This window comes from Mycteria americana, chromosome 7 (assembly GCF_035582795.1).
Source record: "Mycteria americana isolate JAX WOST 10 ecotype Jacksonville Zoo and Gardens chromosome 7, USCA_MyAme_1.0, whole genome shotgun sequence".
Taxonomy (NCBI): Eukaryota; Metazoa; Chordata; class Aves; order Ciconiiformes; family Ciconiidae; genus Mycteria; species Mycteria americana.
In genome coordinates, this window is record NC_134371.1 from 67083439 (window position 1) to 67098908 (window position 15470).

The following is a 15470-nucleotide window of genomic DNA, read 5'->3' on the forward strand; positions in this document are numbered from 1 at the left end:
AGCTAACGGAGAGAGGCAGCTGAGGTACTCAAATCAGAGAGGGAACACAGTAACGTTCTCAGCATGGTGCTGAGACCCTCTTTCCCACCTCACAGTCTTTTATGTCTTTATTCTCACTGCTGGGAGGGCAGGGGAATTTCAAGTAATAAAGGCAATCAGGCCCGATTAAGAAAAAAAAAATACAAAGGTCCCCATTTCTCTGAAATAATTAATTAATTATGCCTCTAAAATATTTATTCAACTTGGCCCACAATAACTGGCTCACATGTACCAGGATGCCTGTGGCAGAGTAGGAGACAAAACCACAGTTCTGATTCTTGTCCTAACCCCTGGGCCATCCTTCTTCCCATATAACATAAACAGCAAAAATCATCAGAAGGTGCTTGTTACCCAAACTACTGGCTATTTCAAGCCTCATTAAGTTAGCACAAATATCCAGGCATTTTTAGAGCTATCAACACAAGATCAGGCAGTTTGTTTTCCACTCTGATCCTTGCACAGGACATACTAGAAGGTAGGTGGCTCTGAAAGATGCTACACTGGAAGAATTTCAGGCAAGAACATCCCATAAATGAGACATGATAACATGTACACAAAAGCAATCAAGTAACAGATAAACTGCCTGTAGATGGAACTTAGGAAAAGTGTAGAGATTTTGGAGACCCAGTCAAGCATGCTGCAAACTGCAAACAGCTTTTTCTAGGGGCCTCTTTGACTGAAGATCTTGATGGGTAGTATCCCACACCACAGATGGGCAGCAAGTAATCACTGGGGATGGGAGTAGCAGTTTTTGGAAAAAGGCGACAGCACAGAAGATATCTTTACTTACCTAGCTGTCCTCTGCTTCTTCGGACCATTTCCTGCCTTGCCCCTATGCTTCCCAAGATAGCTTCTTCAAGTTTGGCTCTCATGTCTTTCGACTTCTTGAATGTCAGACTGTTCATTCTTTCAAATACTTTCTTGCCCTGCAAGTTTCAAATGAGACCGTGAGGGAAGATTCTTGCAATCTGGGATATTTTCTAAGCATTAACAACTCAAAATATCTTTCCGGTCTAAAGACACAAGCAAGAAAGGAATACATGTTTAGTTGCTAGCTAGATAACCTACCCAGGCTCCAGCACCGCTATAGAAAACTCTCTTCTTGTTGATAGTAAGCAAAATGGCCAAGAGCTATCCCCTTTCCCTGCAGCAGTTCCCAGATGAGTGGCAAGCAGCAGAAACTGCATAAGAAGTGCAACAAGGCACAGACACTTACATGGCTGAAAAGTAAACATGGAAAAAGGCTAGAGGTTGCACAGAGACGTGCTTGGCCTTGGGATTCTGAATACGGGAAATACTTAAGAGAGAGCAGGAAATGCCTTTCTGGAGTCGTGTAAAGGATGGGAGTGTAAAGTTCCTCGGCAAGCCCTAGAAGGAACTTCAGGAGGTTTAAACAATATAGCAGTACCTTGTATTCAAAGCAGGATACGCAAAGATAAAGCAAATCCAGCAGGCGATTGAGCTGCAACACTGACAGGTCTGTGAACCATTTCTGCAAGACACTTTCATCCGCATTCTTGAGCACCCACAAGAGACAGATCAGAAGGCTGCGGCTGGACTCTGTTGAGAAGGTGGAGTGCTGCCTGCCACTCTAAAATACACAGGTCAAGACATTTGCCACACTTTATTTCACGTCCAAACACTTCAGTCATCGCTAAAAGGATCTGCACCAGCTACCACCCCAGCCTAAATAATTACCAAAGAGGAACAGAAGATGAATAGACAACAAATATTTTACTAACAACCAGGAGATACACATTCCTCTTTCTCAACCCAACAGCTCAGTGGAGCCCCCAGACAGTCAAGCCACAAGACTGAAGCAGCAATTTGAACCAAAATAATCACATTATATGAATGAGTTCCTGTTCAGGCAGCAAATAGCCACTTCCCTCAAGATGCTTTTAATAACCTCCAGCAGGTTAGCAGTTAAGCAGAGGAGCTCCATTCATTTTCTCATGTATGTATCAGTGCCTCACTTTGAGTGCAGGTAAAATCCAGCAAAATGGGGTGCTGATACAGGAGTAAAGGGAGGAGGAGGGAGAAATGGAAGGGCCTGCCTGCTACTGGAATCAGGAGGATTCCCTCCCTGTGCAGAGAAGAGGGGAAATGGCCCATTTATGGCTTCAGCTAGCTGGGATTTAGATGTGGTAGGAATTTTTACTTAGGGCTTAGAGCTCATAATGACCATTACACTTCACAGAGCTTTTGTCAGATTGTTTCAGAGAAAGAGAATCTTTATCAGAAAAGAGAATTCTTCCATTTTCTGAGGTTTGTTGATTTTTATCCCTGCTTGGCATTTTATTATACCCCCTCTGAGACAGGCACAACAACATGCAAACGTGATTTGTTCCCCTTTGTCTTTCACCCTCCGCCGCCCTGTGTAACACCCAGCTGCAAACTGATAATGAGTCCCTACCACCCACTGATCAGCCCCACAGGACCTGCATGTGTAAATATTTGCTTGTTGACACAGATTGAGGGTCAAGGAATAGGGAGAGATGGCTTTGTACCGATGAGGTGGCTAGAAAACTGCTGGGCCGGGTGAGCTGAGGGACCGATGTTCCTGCGATGGCCATGGCAACTGTCTGGCTTATCATGCTTCCACCCTCGCTTTCATAATCATCAACAGCGACGCAGCTCGGCCTCCCTCGCTGATTGTGACTCTCTGGCAAGAAACACGTGCATCTCGTTAATCCCCAAATTCAAGGTTTCTTTCCCCAGCCTCCCTCTGCAGTGCTGGTTTCATTGAACTGTCTGGGAATGCAAACTGAAAATCATCACACTCATGGGGTCCTGCAAGTAAACAGGACTATTATTTGAGATCATGCAAAGCAAAGCAAACAACAATTTTTAAATGCAACCTATACACCCTCAGTATCTAGAACCCTTCTGAAAACAGACTGGGTCCCTTTGAATACTTCACTCCAAATCCTTACTTGCAGCTTCATTGTGTCATTAAACTCAAAGGATGTAGAAGACGACTCCAAATTCCAAACTATTCCAGATCGGATTCCTTGCCCTAATCTGAAATAACCCACCTCTGCTGCTCTTCAGGATGCTGTGCAACACACACCTGAAATGAACTGACAGAGCACAATCTAAAAGGAAGAAGAGGAACTCTGCCTGTCCTTTGGAACTGTTATGAGAATTGTACAGTACGTGGGGTGACTTTTTAAGCAGGTCAGAGACATAGAGGGAGGCTGGCTATGCATATGCCAGTCACCAGCCAGATGTAAACTAAAATGCATTGCTAGTTTTTCACTTCATGCAAACAAGTAGGCAAATGCAGCTTTGGAGTGTTAACAGTCCTTGAGGATATTTTTTGCAAGTGCAGCTTAGGAAATGGATGTGAAAACATGTCAAAGTTGTAATTCAGAAATGGAAACAATCTCATCCAACAGTAAAGGGTTTTGTTGTTCGATTTTAGAACAAAAGCATTCAAATCTTGTGAGCAGATGAACATATACTCAAAGCACAGAATATAAAATACCTGTAAAGTCATAAAGCTGAGGCACGGTTTCCATGATCACGCCAATCAGAGGTAGATACAGCATTGCCACCCGGGCCTTTACCTGTGGGTCAGCGTACCGCGGATCCGAGTCGTGACTGGACAGTAAATTGTGTACCATATTGATGACCTTCTTATGCAATCCAAATAAACTGTTAAAAGAGTTGGGTCACGCAGATTAGTTAGTATCTTCAAAGCAAACTATACTTTGTAACTAAGTGGCTTAAAAAAAAAATCCTAGTTTTTATTTTTAACTTCCCATAAACTGCCATTACACATATTTTTTGATCTCCCATTGATTTTGCAAATGGCTGGCTTTTCATTATGGCATATAAAATGTACAAAAATATCTTGCGGAGGTGCACACCCAATATAATGTGAACACTCTCATATTTTCCATACAAAACCAAAGCCCCAGCTACTGCTATGCTGAAGTATCAAGTCTACTAAAGACCATTAGGAGAATTTGCAGAATATGGAAAACAGGGAGAGAAACTTGAGAGGACAGTGGGTTTAGTGAAACTATTTCTTGTGTTCTTTTTTGTTTCCATTTAACACCATTTACAGAGAGAAAAGCCCTCCTAAGACAGAACATTGCTTTTATCAAATGATCGGGAAGTTTCTGCTTCAGTTCCCCGACCCCCCATGCAATTATTCAAGCACAACAGTAGACTATGGATCCATAATTCTGAATAAAAAGTGTCAAAGAAATGGAGGGGTAGAAGGAACACCAGCAAAAAACAGCCTTCCTCATTATTAAGATGCAAACGATGGCAGGACCCAAGCACCATCTCCTTTTGCAGGGCACCCTGCGTGAGCCTACTCGGTGCTCGTGCCTTGAAAACACAAACTCCCCTGAATCTCTCAAGAACTCGCTCTGCTCCTTTCAATTCCCTCAGCCACCACACAGAGGCAAAACTCTCTCAGAGCAAATAGCAGGTACCTCTGTAGCTATTTGCTTCTGTAGGCAAACCAGGCCAAGAAGACAACTTTACCCCATGCACGAAGCAGCCAAGGAAGCTCATACATTATGCATTAGCAAAACATAAGCTTCAATGTTCAGACCTGAGGTATTAAAACAAGTGCTGAATTTCAGGCAGTATCCACTTTACCTGAAAAGTAGAGTTGAGTTCTGGTTAAAAAAGACGAGAGGCTTTGACTGGATTGTTGGGGGTTTAAAATGATTTAAAAGACACCAGTACAGGTCAGGAGGACATTAGCTAGTTGTAGCTACACTTCTTTCCTGTGTTTTTTAATCAAGCCGTAATGAGATCCTACAATTGCTTGTTTGCGTAATTAGCGAGACCCTTAACAACTAGGAAGGAAATGCTTATTTAACTGACTGATTCCTTCAGATTAAGGTTAAAGAAAAGTCTTTGTATTATTTTGAAGGAGTGGCACCTAAGTTGTGTTTCTAACAGTTCAAGGGAAACTATCCCGCAGGCCATAGAACTGCATATAGGGAAAACACATCCAAACAAAGCAGCATAATTCAAACCTAGGGCTACATGGATTTCTTTTTCACTTTTCTGGAACAGAGCAGGTACCGTGCTGGATCAATCCATAGCGAAGAGGAGGAAATACAGCCCACTAATCTTTCTGGCTGACAATGCAATGAATTGATCTTGCCGCCCTCCAACCATCCCCTCTGTTATCTAAGCCCTGGTCTGAATTTGTGTCAACACCGCACACTTTTGGAAAACTGACTTTTGTCACTGAATACTGAGGGCCAAATTCTGATTTTCTCACTTCTGTCCCGTAACATCAGTCAAAATGGGCAACATGGGCACTATGAAATGAGCAACAATAATTATTCTGAGTTAATAACCAAAGCACTACAGCATTGTTTGCAGAGACAATCTGTTCCGGGTCTAGCTGCTTGGACTCACTCTGTTCTCCAGTTCTGCAACTGTCACATTCAGCTGGCTTGTTTCATCCGCATGTTGTCTCATCTTTTAGACTGCAAGTGCTCTGGAGGAGGACTGTAATGTACCGTGTAACTGTACAGCACCTAGCACCGAGGGATCTAACGCACCACCTTCAGGCACCAGGGCACTGCAGTCTTTTCTGTCCAACTCAATACAAGGAGCTCTTATAAAATGGGTGAGCTAAAATTCAACATATTTTGCTAAGGGAGCAAAAAGGGCAAGGACAGAACACATTTAAGGCTCTGTATCACCTATCAAGACCTAAGGCAAAGCTCTAACACAATACGCAAGTAGATGGACATCCCCCTCCACCCCTGCTGCAGGATAATGCAACTGGGAACAATTCTGAGCTGTTTTCAATGGTGGCCAAAACATTTTAATGGCAGGCATGTCTGAACCCTCTACTAATAACCTGCTGATGATACTATATGACTGCTAAAAGTCTTCATAGGCAAGGGAAGAGCAGATCTGAACAGACTGGTTTACTTCATACAGTGGATCTACCAAGGCAAATGCAGAAGGTTGAAGCCTGAGAATATCTAATAAGCTGCAAACTACAAGTCATTCTGGAAAACAATAAAAACCAAATGCATTACTGATATACACCTCCACCAAACTTCAGGAGCTTTGATCAAAATGCATCTCCAGAGCTGAACTGGTATCAGGGGGCTTTTTCTGTCTAGACAGGGTTTGAGAGAGGAGCTGTCTGCCCAGTGGACACCAGCAACATCATGCTGATAGCTCCTTTGTGCAGCTGGGCAGAGATTACCATCCTGGTCCAAGCTTAAGTGCTGAGAATAGCAACACGAGAGAGCTCAAGAGGCAGGTAGGTGAGAACAGAAAGTTTGTGAAGAACAAGGGCAAATATGGTCAGAGACAGGACCTGATTTCTAACCACTGAGCGGGATGTTCCTATGCTACAAAAAGGATTTCTGCAGACAGTGTATATGGGTAAAGATTTGCTGCTTTTTCCATTTCAGGCCAAACAAATGGGACTGCAGTGTGTTATGTACATATACAAGGAAATATTCTAATTTATGGCATCACTTTCTTCTCCAACAAGAAACAGAATGAATGTTTAACTCCCGAGACCTCGTGGTAAAGGGGCAGAATTAACCATGAATCATCAGCATTTGTCGACTCGGCTGATATTTCTGAGTCCACCTTGAGAAAAATGCGTGTGAGAGAACTTAGGACTGTGGAAGCAATCAATAATTTCCATTGAAACCCATTTTAAAGAGGCAAGGCAGAATACAGCCCTAAATAACACAGGTAACAGACTGGATGTCAGGACTACAGGCTACACTCCTACTTCAGAAAATTATTTGCTGCACAAGCCAGGCAAGTCACTGACAAACTCTGCATGCTTGACTCTATTTGTCTATTTATGTAACCCGCAGGGGCCTCATCAATGCATAATTTATGTTTAAAAAGAGCTGGGAGGACCACAGGCGAAATACATTGTAACATTTAAAACCACCAGCAAGGGAGACTTCCTAAATGTTGAAAATTATTTTCTTGTTACAATTGAGAAAAGCTATTTTCCTCTTAGAGCTCCAGCAGTGCCCCTGTGGCATCTGGGGGCTCCAGCAGGAACCTCTTTCCCTTCTTCTCAGCTGGAAAAATGTGATTGAAATCATGTTTACAGAGTCAAGGCTAAGAAAGTACGAAATACAAGGGGCAGGGAGAAAGAAGAGGATTCTTAAAGAACTGGTTTCTTATCTTCTCAGCTCACAAATTTAAATCAATTCTGGCCACACCAGAACTTGCTTTGCATCCACCATTTGCTTGGAATTACAGAAAACTCTTGGGAAAAAAAATTGTAAAGATTTACCTTTCTGCATCAGGATCTAAAATGACAGCCAGTTCTGTTAACACAAGCCCAGCCAAGTAATGTTGTTGGCGGAAAGGCACAGACAATTCAAACATATTTGCAATCTTCTGGTCTTGGACATTTGTGGAGAACCCAGAACTCTGTGAAAAAATCAAGTTTCAGAAGTTGCATAATGAGACCCCTTGGAACACAGAGTTAAAGCTTTTGCAATACACTAGAAGCAGTTTTCAGAATTAAAGACAATCTCACATAAACTACCTTCTCCCTTTTCTGTTTGGATCTAGGCACATCTACTTACATTACATGCAAGCTCACTAACTCTTCTATTAATTCTGTTTGTTGTCATTGCCTTCCCACCTACAGGGCAGGCCTTAGGGAAGTTAAGCCAAATAACCTTTAAAAGTGGATTAGTTAAACTTTCAACTCAGGTACGGATGCTCTTTATTGAGGCTTAACAAGGCTTTAATTTGATTTAGTTTATGTAATTTTGCAACTAATTAATCCACTGGAATGACACCCTTGCTAATTCAAATTACTTTTTCTGAGCAGGCTAGGACTAAGCTACAGTGTGCTAGAAAGACCTTTGTTTTGTAAGTAAAGGGTAACATTGGACAAAGCGTTTTCTTTAATGGCTCATTTATGTTCATGCGTCTGTCCAATATAGGAGGGGACTAGGTCCCTAAGGACAGAAATATGTGTGATCACTATGTGGATAGGGATATAGGCATTCTTTTTTCAATAATAAAAGATCAAAAGAAGTCAAAATCTATGTGGAAGGAAAAACTAATTTCTAAATAAACACTTCCAAAAAATATTAGCAAGCAGAGACTGAAAATACAGGTGATACAACTGCCTCACATTATTTAAGCCTCAGAACAAAGCTCAGCTTGCATTTCTGCAAAGGATCCTTGCCACAGCATACCTGAGAAGTTGCTGAAGACACAGATGGTGATGGAGATGCAGGCGGTGTGAGCAAGCTGCAGGGTAAATTCAAGGTGACGTAGTGTTCATGACTGCAAATGATGCGAAGGAAGTCCAACCTCAAAGATGCCAGGTTACTTGGATTTGTTAAGGAATACAGCTTTGAAGACACCTGGCAAGTTTAGCCCATAAGATTGCAGTTAGCACCAAAAGAGAGTATAAATGCAGCACCAGCCCTCCTGTCCCACCACTGCTCCCCAAAAACACGTCCAAAGCAAGAACTGAAGAGCCTGATATCATTAAATGGTCACATCCACATCACTTCTTTGTGCTACAGCGTAAAACTTCTGATGTGCAGGAGCCATACGCATCCCAGCCAACAGCACATATAGCAATACAAGATGTATATAACAGTCATATTTATACAAGCAAATGAAGAACTATGTGCTTCACATATGATAGCCACATCCTATTGATTTCAGTAGGGAGCTGTGAGAAACAGGACCACACAGCATGATGTATTAACAGGTCAAAGATGCAGGTTGGCTAATACACAGTAGGCAACAAAGCTCAAATGCTATTGCTGTTGTTGCCCCTTATATACAATGTTTTAGACCCTGAAGCAAAAATGAGTCTAAGCCTAAGCTCCTGATACCTCGTCATCTCCTTTGTACACAGTGTCAGCACGGATGTTTGTAGTCAAATGAAACTTTGTGGGTCAAGGTGAGTCCCCTGCCACAACATTGCAAATAAGCTTCCCAATGCATAACGTAGGAACCCTCCTTATGGGGGAGGAGACCCTGCATCCTCAGAAGGATGGAAGGGGAGCTTGGTGATCAATATGACCATACAGGGTGAATGTGTCCTTAAGAGACCAGCTGACAAACCATGATAGTCTGAGCTCCCTCACAAAACCTCCTACTAATTTTTGGTTCAATTACTCTGAATGTGGTGAGCAGAGGGAATAATTCTTCCTTCCTGCTGTGTGTCCATTCACTCAAGGGAATTACTCCCAATTCACATTGAAGAATGTAATCAGAAGGGTGTAAACTCTAAATCACCACTGAGAATGGCTTGCTTGCTCTAAAAAGACCTGAAAAGCAGAATTCTGTGTCCATACTTTACTGTCTGTGCAAAGAAAATTAGAGTAATAGGCGACACTATGGTTCACAGTTAAGTCATAATATTTATCTGCATTCACCTGTTTGTAGCAGGTCTTAATAAGAGAAAAAACAAATCCTCTGTCCATGATAGACAACAGGTCATTGAGGAAAAATGCAAGACTAGTGTTGAGCCTTTCAACCATTTCTGTATCCTAGAGAGAAGGAAGAGAAAAATGGGAAAGAAAATGAAGAGCACACCGTTATGTTTTCAAACAACAATTCCTGGTCTAGGCACCAACAAACATGCAGGGGGTCTGGTGCCTGAGCTCTGACCGGGGTTCAGTTTAATTGTTTGCCATTACCTTCTGAAACCGAGAGACTATATCACCGGCAATTGTGCTGACCAAAGCAGTTACATCATCCATGAAACGCTCAGGAAAACGATTCTTTCTTGGCGCATCCAGTTTGTCAGCAAAATACAAATGATGCACCATACTCTTCACCTATAGGAATATAAATTACAACAAAGTCACTTGCAGTTGTTGCCGTTCGTGTTTGAAACTATGAACTATAAGACAATAAGCGAGGTGTTTCCAGTTTGCTCACCATCAGCTCGAAGAAGAACCAGGCCTGCTGTAGGGCTGCCTCCCGCACACTCCCGCTGCACACAACCCACTGTAAAGCCAGCTCTTCATGAAAAAGCTACACAGATTCAAATCCAGAGTTAGCCCGAGCCTCAAGATCAGCTCACAAAACAGTCCGCATGAGAAATGGTAGCACGGTCCATGGAAAGTATGGCAAACAATGAGGTTAAGCAAAATAAATAACTGGGAACATGACAGCAGTGGTGGCATCCCTTAAAGAAATCCCCAACTAACAATGAAGGATGATGTTATGATATGTGATGTGAGAAACGTTTCACAGCATCTTGCTCCAAAATTGACTTTCAAGTGTCAAAAGAATTTTCCACCCACCCAAAAAAAAAGTTTGGTGCTCAAATTAGTTTAGTTTAAAAGTCTACCTTTCTGCCTGGTCTGATTTTTGCAGGAAAAAGGAGTAAAAAGTGGACATATAAAGCAATTTGTACAAAGATGTATATTTACTGTGAGAAAGGACTTAAAACAGTAAGAAAGAAACGTGGGGCTAAGAAACAGCTTTTTGATTTCTTTTCTCGGGAGGACCAACCCACAGACTGGATGTTGTCAGCGATCACATTTTCATTACACAGAAAGTCAGGCATTTTGCCTTTCCGACATTGTTTAGTAGGATCTCGTCTCCTCTAAGGGAGTGCACTTCGAAAGTAACTCCCATTCACTTTCTGGAGTCACTTTGGATTAACACCTATATAACTGAGTTCAGCACACATCCGTAATGCTAGCCATCTAACACATTATCATTTTGCAGACAAGAATGTATCATTTACATGTCTAGACAGTGCTATTCATATTTTTTGAAAGCCAGTAGTAATAAACTGGCTCCCAACAGTATGGACATTAAATCAGACAAGCTACTCCTGATCATTTTATTCTTCCCAATTCAACTCTGTCAGAGTACTTCATATTCACTACAGCCTGGATATTCAGAGGTGTTAAGCAACAGCAGTTCCTAACGACCTCGGAAACAATCAGGCTATAAATAAAAGAATAGATTGCATCATGTTTTCAGAATGACTTGACCTCCCTGCCCCACAATATGAATTGTCTTCACTGAAATCTACCTTTTTAGTTGGTAATCGTCCTGTTAAAGTTTGTAAGAAACTTGACGTCTCAGTGTGCGAAGACATACGATTACAACTTCGATCCGTAGCCTACGGAGTGGAGATGAATGAATGATGACAGGACATTAAAGTTTGCTGTGGATGGGTTTTGCAGCTCAAGGACAATGTACGTTTACAAAAATACTGTTCCAACTGTAGGCTTTTACTGTCTTTACACCTTTTTATGCATTCTCAAACTCTTATTCATTTACAGATTTGGTTTAAACAAAATGACAGTACTTTTTATTGTTTTAAGACATACAGGTTATTTAAATAACTGCATGTTCTTATGTACAGACACTTAATGCTGCAAAGCATGAAACTTTTTCATCTTTGTATTTTATCAACATGCATACGTCAAGGAGGTAATACTTGTAATTTCAGTCCATACCTCTCAATCTACCAGAGACCAAGCACATGGGGATGTACCCCACAGTGACGCTGCTACTGGCACAGGGAATGAGAAAATTACTGAAGTTCTCTTTCTGATGGAAATAATTTGCCGTGAGTGCAAGTGAACTCAGACTAAATATTTCTGGAAGACTGATAAACTTGAACGGAGGTACAGTTGAGAGGTACGTTCAAGGCAACCATGCAGTGGAAAGCAGCAGGCAATAGGGGCTAAATAAGTTAAGTCTTTCTGACTGAAGCTGCTATAAAGTTTTCATACTTTGCAACACAGAACAGATACAATTGGCCCTAGCAAGTCACTGGCTCCAGCACTCAAATGAACATGTTTTAAGAGAGAATTTTACATGTGTACCAATTTTGGTTTAACAATATTCCACTCAAACAGTCATGAAGGATTACTCGACAATGAATACTAAATGCTTGATGAAAATGGCAAAATGGTTCACAACATCAAAAGAAATGGCAAACATGGACAAAACTATGAAGCTGTGATTAATGTTCCCACTTAGAAATGTGCTCCACTTGAAGCTGAAACTAGTGTTAGAGAGAGAGAGAAAAAAGAAAAGAAAAGCAGTCACAGCATTTACATTTCACAGACCAGCAACCACTGAAATGAAAGAAGGGGACACGTTCACGCGTTTTGAGGTTTCTCATGCAGTGTAGTGAGGTGGTAGGGGAGAAGATGCTACTTCATAAAATAAAACGCACAAAGTTTTCAAGGAATAAATAAATAATAAAAAAACCAAAGCACCAAAATCGGAGTATACATTGAAAGGAAGATATTCTACAGGGAAACATCAGGGAAAACAAAGCCAGAAAAACCTCTACCGAAGACACCACCTGTGTTGACTCTGCACTTGGGCTGGGGTTGGATCCCCATGGGGCTGCTTTTGGACCACCAGTGTTTACCCAGGAATTGGAGCGGTCTAAACCCTGGGCATGTAATAGAAAGCAGTTGGGAAAGGAAAGAAATATTACATGTTGCATGCCATACAGTAGTCAAAGTTTAGTCCTTAAAAGCAATCAAACGGGGTACACCGCAAACACATCACCAGTTAGCACTGTTAAAGCAGCCTGAATTCTCAGGTGTCTGTTGACACATTTTAGTCCAGAGGATTATTTTATATCTCATTGCACACATACACCACATTAATACTGTCAACAGCTCTGGTCCAACCTGTCCTATCTGTAATGCTTGACATTCAAAAGCTATCCTCCGGAATGTCCCACTCTTACTTTGATCAGTTTAAACCCATTCATTCAGTAGATGGAGCCAGCCCAGATTGACAGTGTGACAGAGGAAAATTGGTGCACAGATGTGAAAACCACAAAGGATGCTCTCTGAGGTTTCCAGCACTCCTAGGGTACACTGCTTGTTAGCCCACAGTTTATAAGCTCTACAACTCTAGGGGAAATGCTGAGAAACTTTGAAAAGACCGACTGTCAGCTCTCACAGGGTTTTCTACTCATGGAATAAAAATCCAGCACCACTGGTAAAGTAACCCTGTGAACAGAATTTCACATGGACATTTGGATATTTTCTCTGGGCAGTGTGGCAAAGAGAGGGAAGAGCACATACCTTTTCTGGAACCAACCTGCTTTGCCAAGCAAAATATATGAAAAATCATCCTGCTTTTTAAAAGCTCAATCTAGTTTGTACTCCAAATTCTACTCCTGCAATGGATCATATGGGCAAAATTACTGTGGGTTCCTCCTCTCTCTCCACTCCCTTCTCCTCTCAAGACACTCAGAAAGAAGAAAAGGAAAAATTTAAACTTGTGTTTGTCACCCAGGTTGCTCCCAAGCGTGGAACATTCAGTGGGATGCAGTGGACTTTGCTGGGTCCCAGGAACCAGCTCTAATGGAGGCAGTTTTGCAATGCCACAACCGAATAGCAGTTCCTCATAAATTACACACATTGGTTTCAACCCCGACCTGAGCGAGAGCTTTCATCCTAGTTTCTATGCCGACTTAGGGTTTTTTCCCAATACATGAAGCAAAGGTGCAGCCCACTTCATCACAGCAATTATCATCAGCTGCAAAGTCCACCAAGCCTAACAATCTATTTCTCTCAGCAAAGAAAAATCCACCTCAAGGTTGAACCCAGTGCGAGAGCTGTAACCTGGGATTCGAACCATTAATCCACTGAGCTATCCTCTATGCAGAGTACAGCAATGCTGTAATTTTGCTTAAGATGTCCAATAAAAAAAATACTGAACACACATAAGGAGAGTGTTTTAATCTCAGTTACTCTTTGGAAGAAATAAATCAAAGCTCTCTGCCCTGCTCAGACCCATAAACATGCTTTATTTTGCTCACAGTGAATTAAAGTCGAAAGGACTTTGCAGAATGCTGAACTAAGCTCATGTTTTGTAAAATCAGGTCTAATTTTGAAAATGCCTTTATCATGCTCACATTTCTGCTCACAAGCTTTCTTATCATGTCACTCTGGTTCTGAGGATAAAGTTAAACATCTACTATGTTTGCAGAAGCAGAAGTCATTTTGTAAAAATCTGAAAAGAAAGATTCTTCCCCCTTTGGAAAATAAAAGAGTACAAGAGCTTCTTATTGCTTGGCAGAGTCACTCACAAGTTCACAAAACTGCTATTAAATTCTGTTCTACCTCTGGGGTTCAACCTGCAGCTGGATCTGTACAGGAACATAACACACATTTGTGAAAATCCACTGTCAGAGCAACGAAACTCCACAATCTTTTCTGTTTTTTCCCAGCACATCTCCAACACCTCAGGAACACTTAAAGCGTAAAATCTCATCATAGAGCTTTTAGGGACTTAATAAATTTGCTTTAGAAGGGAATAAAATTTACATGGCCTCAATTCACAAATGAAGGCAAAATAAGTGACACGACCTAAAACCTCCTCTGTTACAAAAATAAACAGAAATCTTCCAAATCCTGTAAAGGGGATGACTATTTGAATTTTCAAAATTAAGTAAGAAGCTGATAAAGGGGAGACTTAAAGATATTTACCAAACCTATAAATATCTTACATTACAATAAAAAAATACAGGACTGGACTCCGAAGACTTCCATCAAACAACAAAACACTATTTGTTTTGGGGTTTTTTTTAAGCAGAAAGCCTCCCACGATAGATTCTAATTTGAAGTGCAGGTTCCCTATTTGCGTACATGTGCTTAAGCCGTTACTTGGAGAAAAAGAACAGGAATTTTTGCACCATTTTACTCATTTCGACATCTCAAGAAGTGTCTTATTTTTGTCTGTCGATATTAACAAGCAGAAATAATTATATTCAACTAAAAGACTGTCTAGTCAGACTGGGCTTAATTTCTGATGCTCAGACTACTCTAAAGGAAACTTTTACCCTCAACAATTATGCACAGAATAGGTTTTTCTTTAAAGCCTGGAGTACATCTCTAGAAGGAAATCTCTCCTCATTTTGTATTGTGACATTATTCACTAAGCCAGCATGTGTTAAAATTCTGATAGCCTGTGTAAATTCCATATGCACATTAGTGCCTATGGCATTTCACAAAAGGTCAGGGTTGTTTAATTAGCAAGATACTGAAGTGGTCTTTAAAATATTTTAAGACTTCTAAGTCCAAACTTTGATGTAAGAAATAATGGTTTGCCTACCCACACTTCTTCAGCTTCTTATTTGGTCAGCAAATTATGTTGTTATTCATTTAAAATTGGTAACCTCTTTCTGAAACTATGTTTTTCTTGCTCGTATAAAACCCAGGACCAACCAGTATCAAACCTGTCTGGTCAGGCTGATGGCTTTATTAACAAACTTGCTCACTCATCTTCCAAAGGATCGAATGTAACAGCTCTCTGAAAGGGCTCAGGAATTCATCTGTGCTGGAAGACTGAAGGGTCACGGGTGGGAAAGCGTCTCATCTTGGTGTAAGTTACCACAGTTAGAAGATTAAAAAAGAGAACCCCAAACATGCTAAGGCACCCCTCTCAAGGAAAGGAATTACCAACACAGC

At 41.3% G+C, this 15470-nt stretch overlaps 1 protein-coding gene across 5 annotated transcripts in view; it reads right to left on the reverse strand.

Moving 5' to 3' along the window:
* Positions 1-15470, reverse strand: part of DOCK7 (dedicator of cytokinesis 7) — a 108995-nt gene that overhangs the window by 24491 nt on the left and 69034 nt on the right. For 3 of the 5 annotated variants that reach the window (XM_075508895.1, XM_075508894.1, XM_075508893.1), the window contains exons 23-32: positions 11051-11140; positions 9940-10035; positions 9696-9836; positions 9432-9545; positions 8232-8402; positions 7310-7449; positions 3530-3699; positions 2550-2704; positions 1448-1630; positions 830-965 (exon numbers count right to left, since the gene is read on the reverse strand). In XM_075508895.1, the coding sequence (XP_075365010.1) occupies positions 830-965; positions 1448-1630; positions 2550-2704; positions 3530-3699; positions 7310-7449; positions 8232-8402; positions 9432-9545; positions 9696-9836; positions 9940-10035; positions 11051-11140 (1396 nt within the window). The remainder of the gene's footprint in view (positions 1-829; positions 966-1447; positions 1631-2549; positions 2705-3529; positions 3700-7309; positions 7450-8231; positions 8403-9431; positions 9546-9695; positions 9837-9939; positions 10036-11050; positions 11141-15470) is intronic. The other 2 variants (XM_075508897.1, XM_075508896.1) reach the window with 1 other exon arrangement.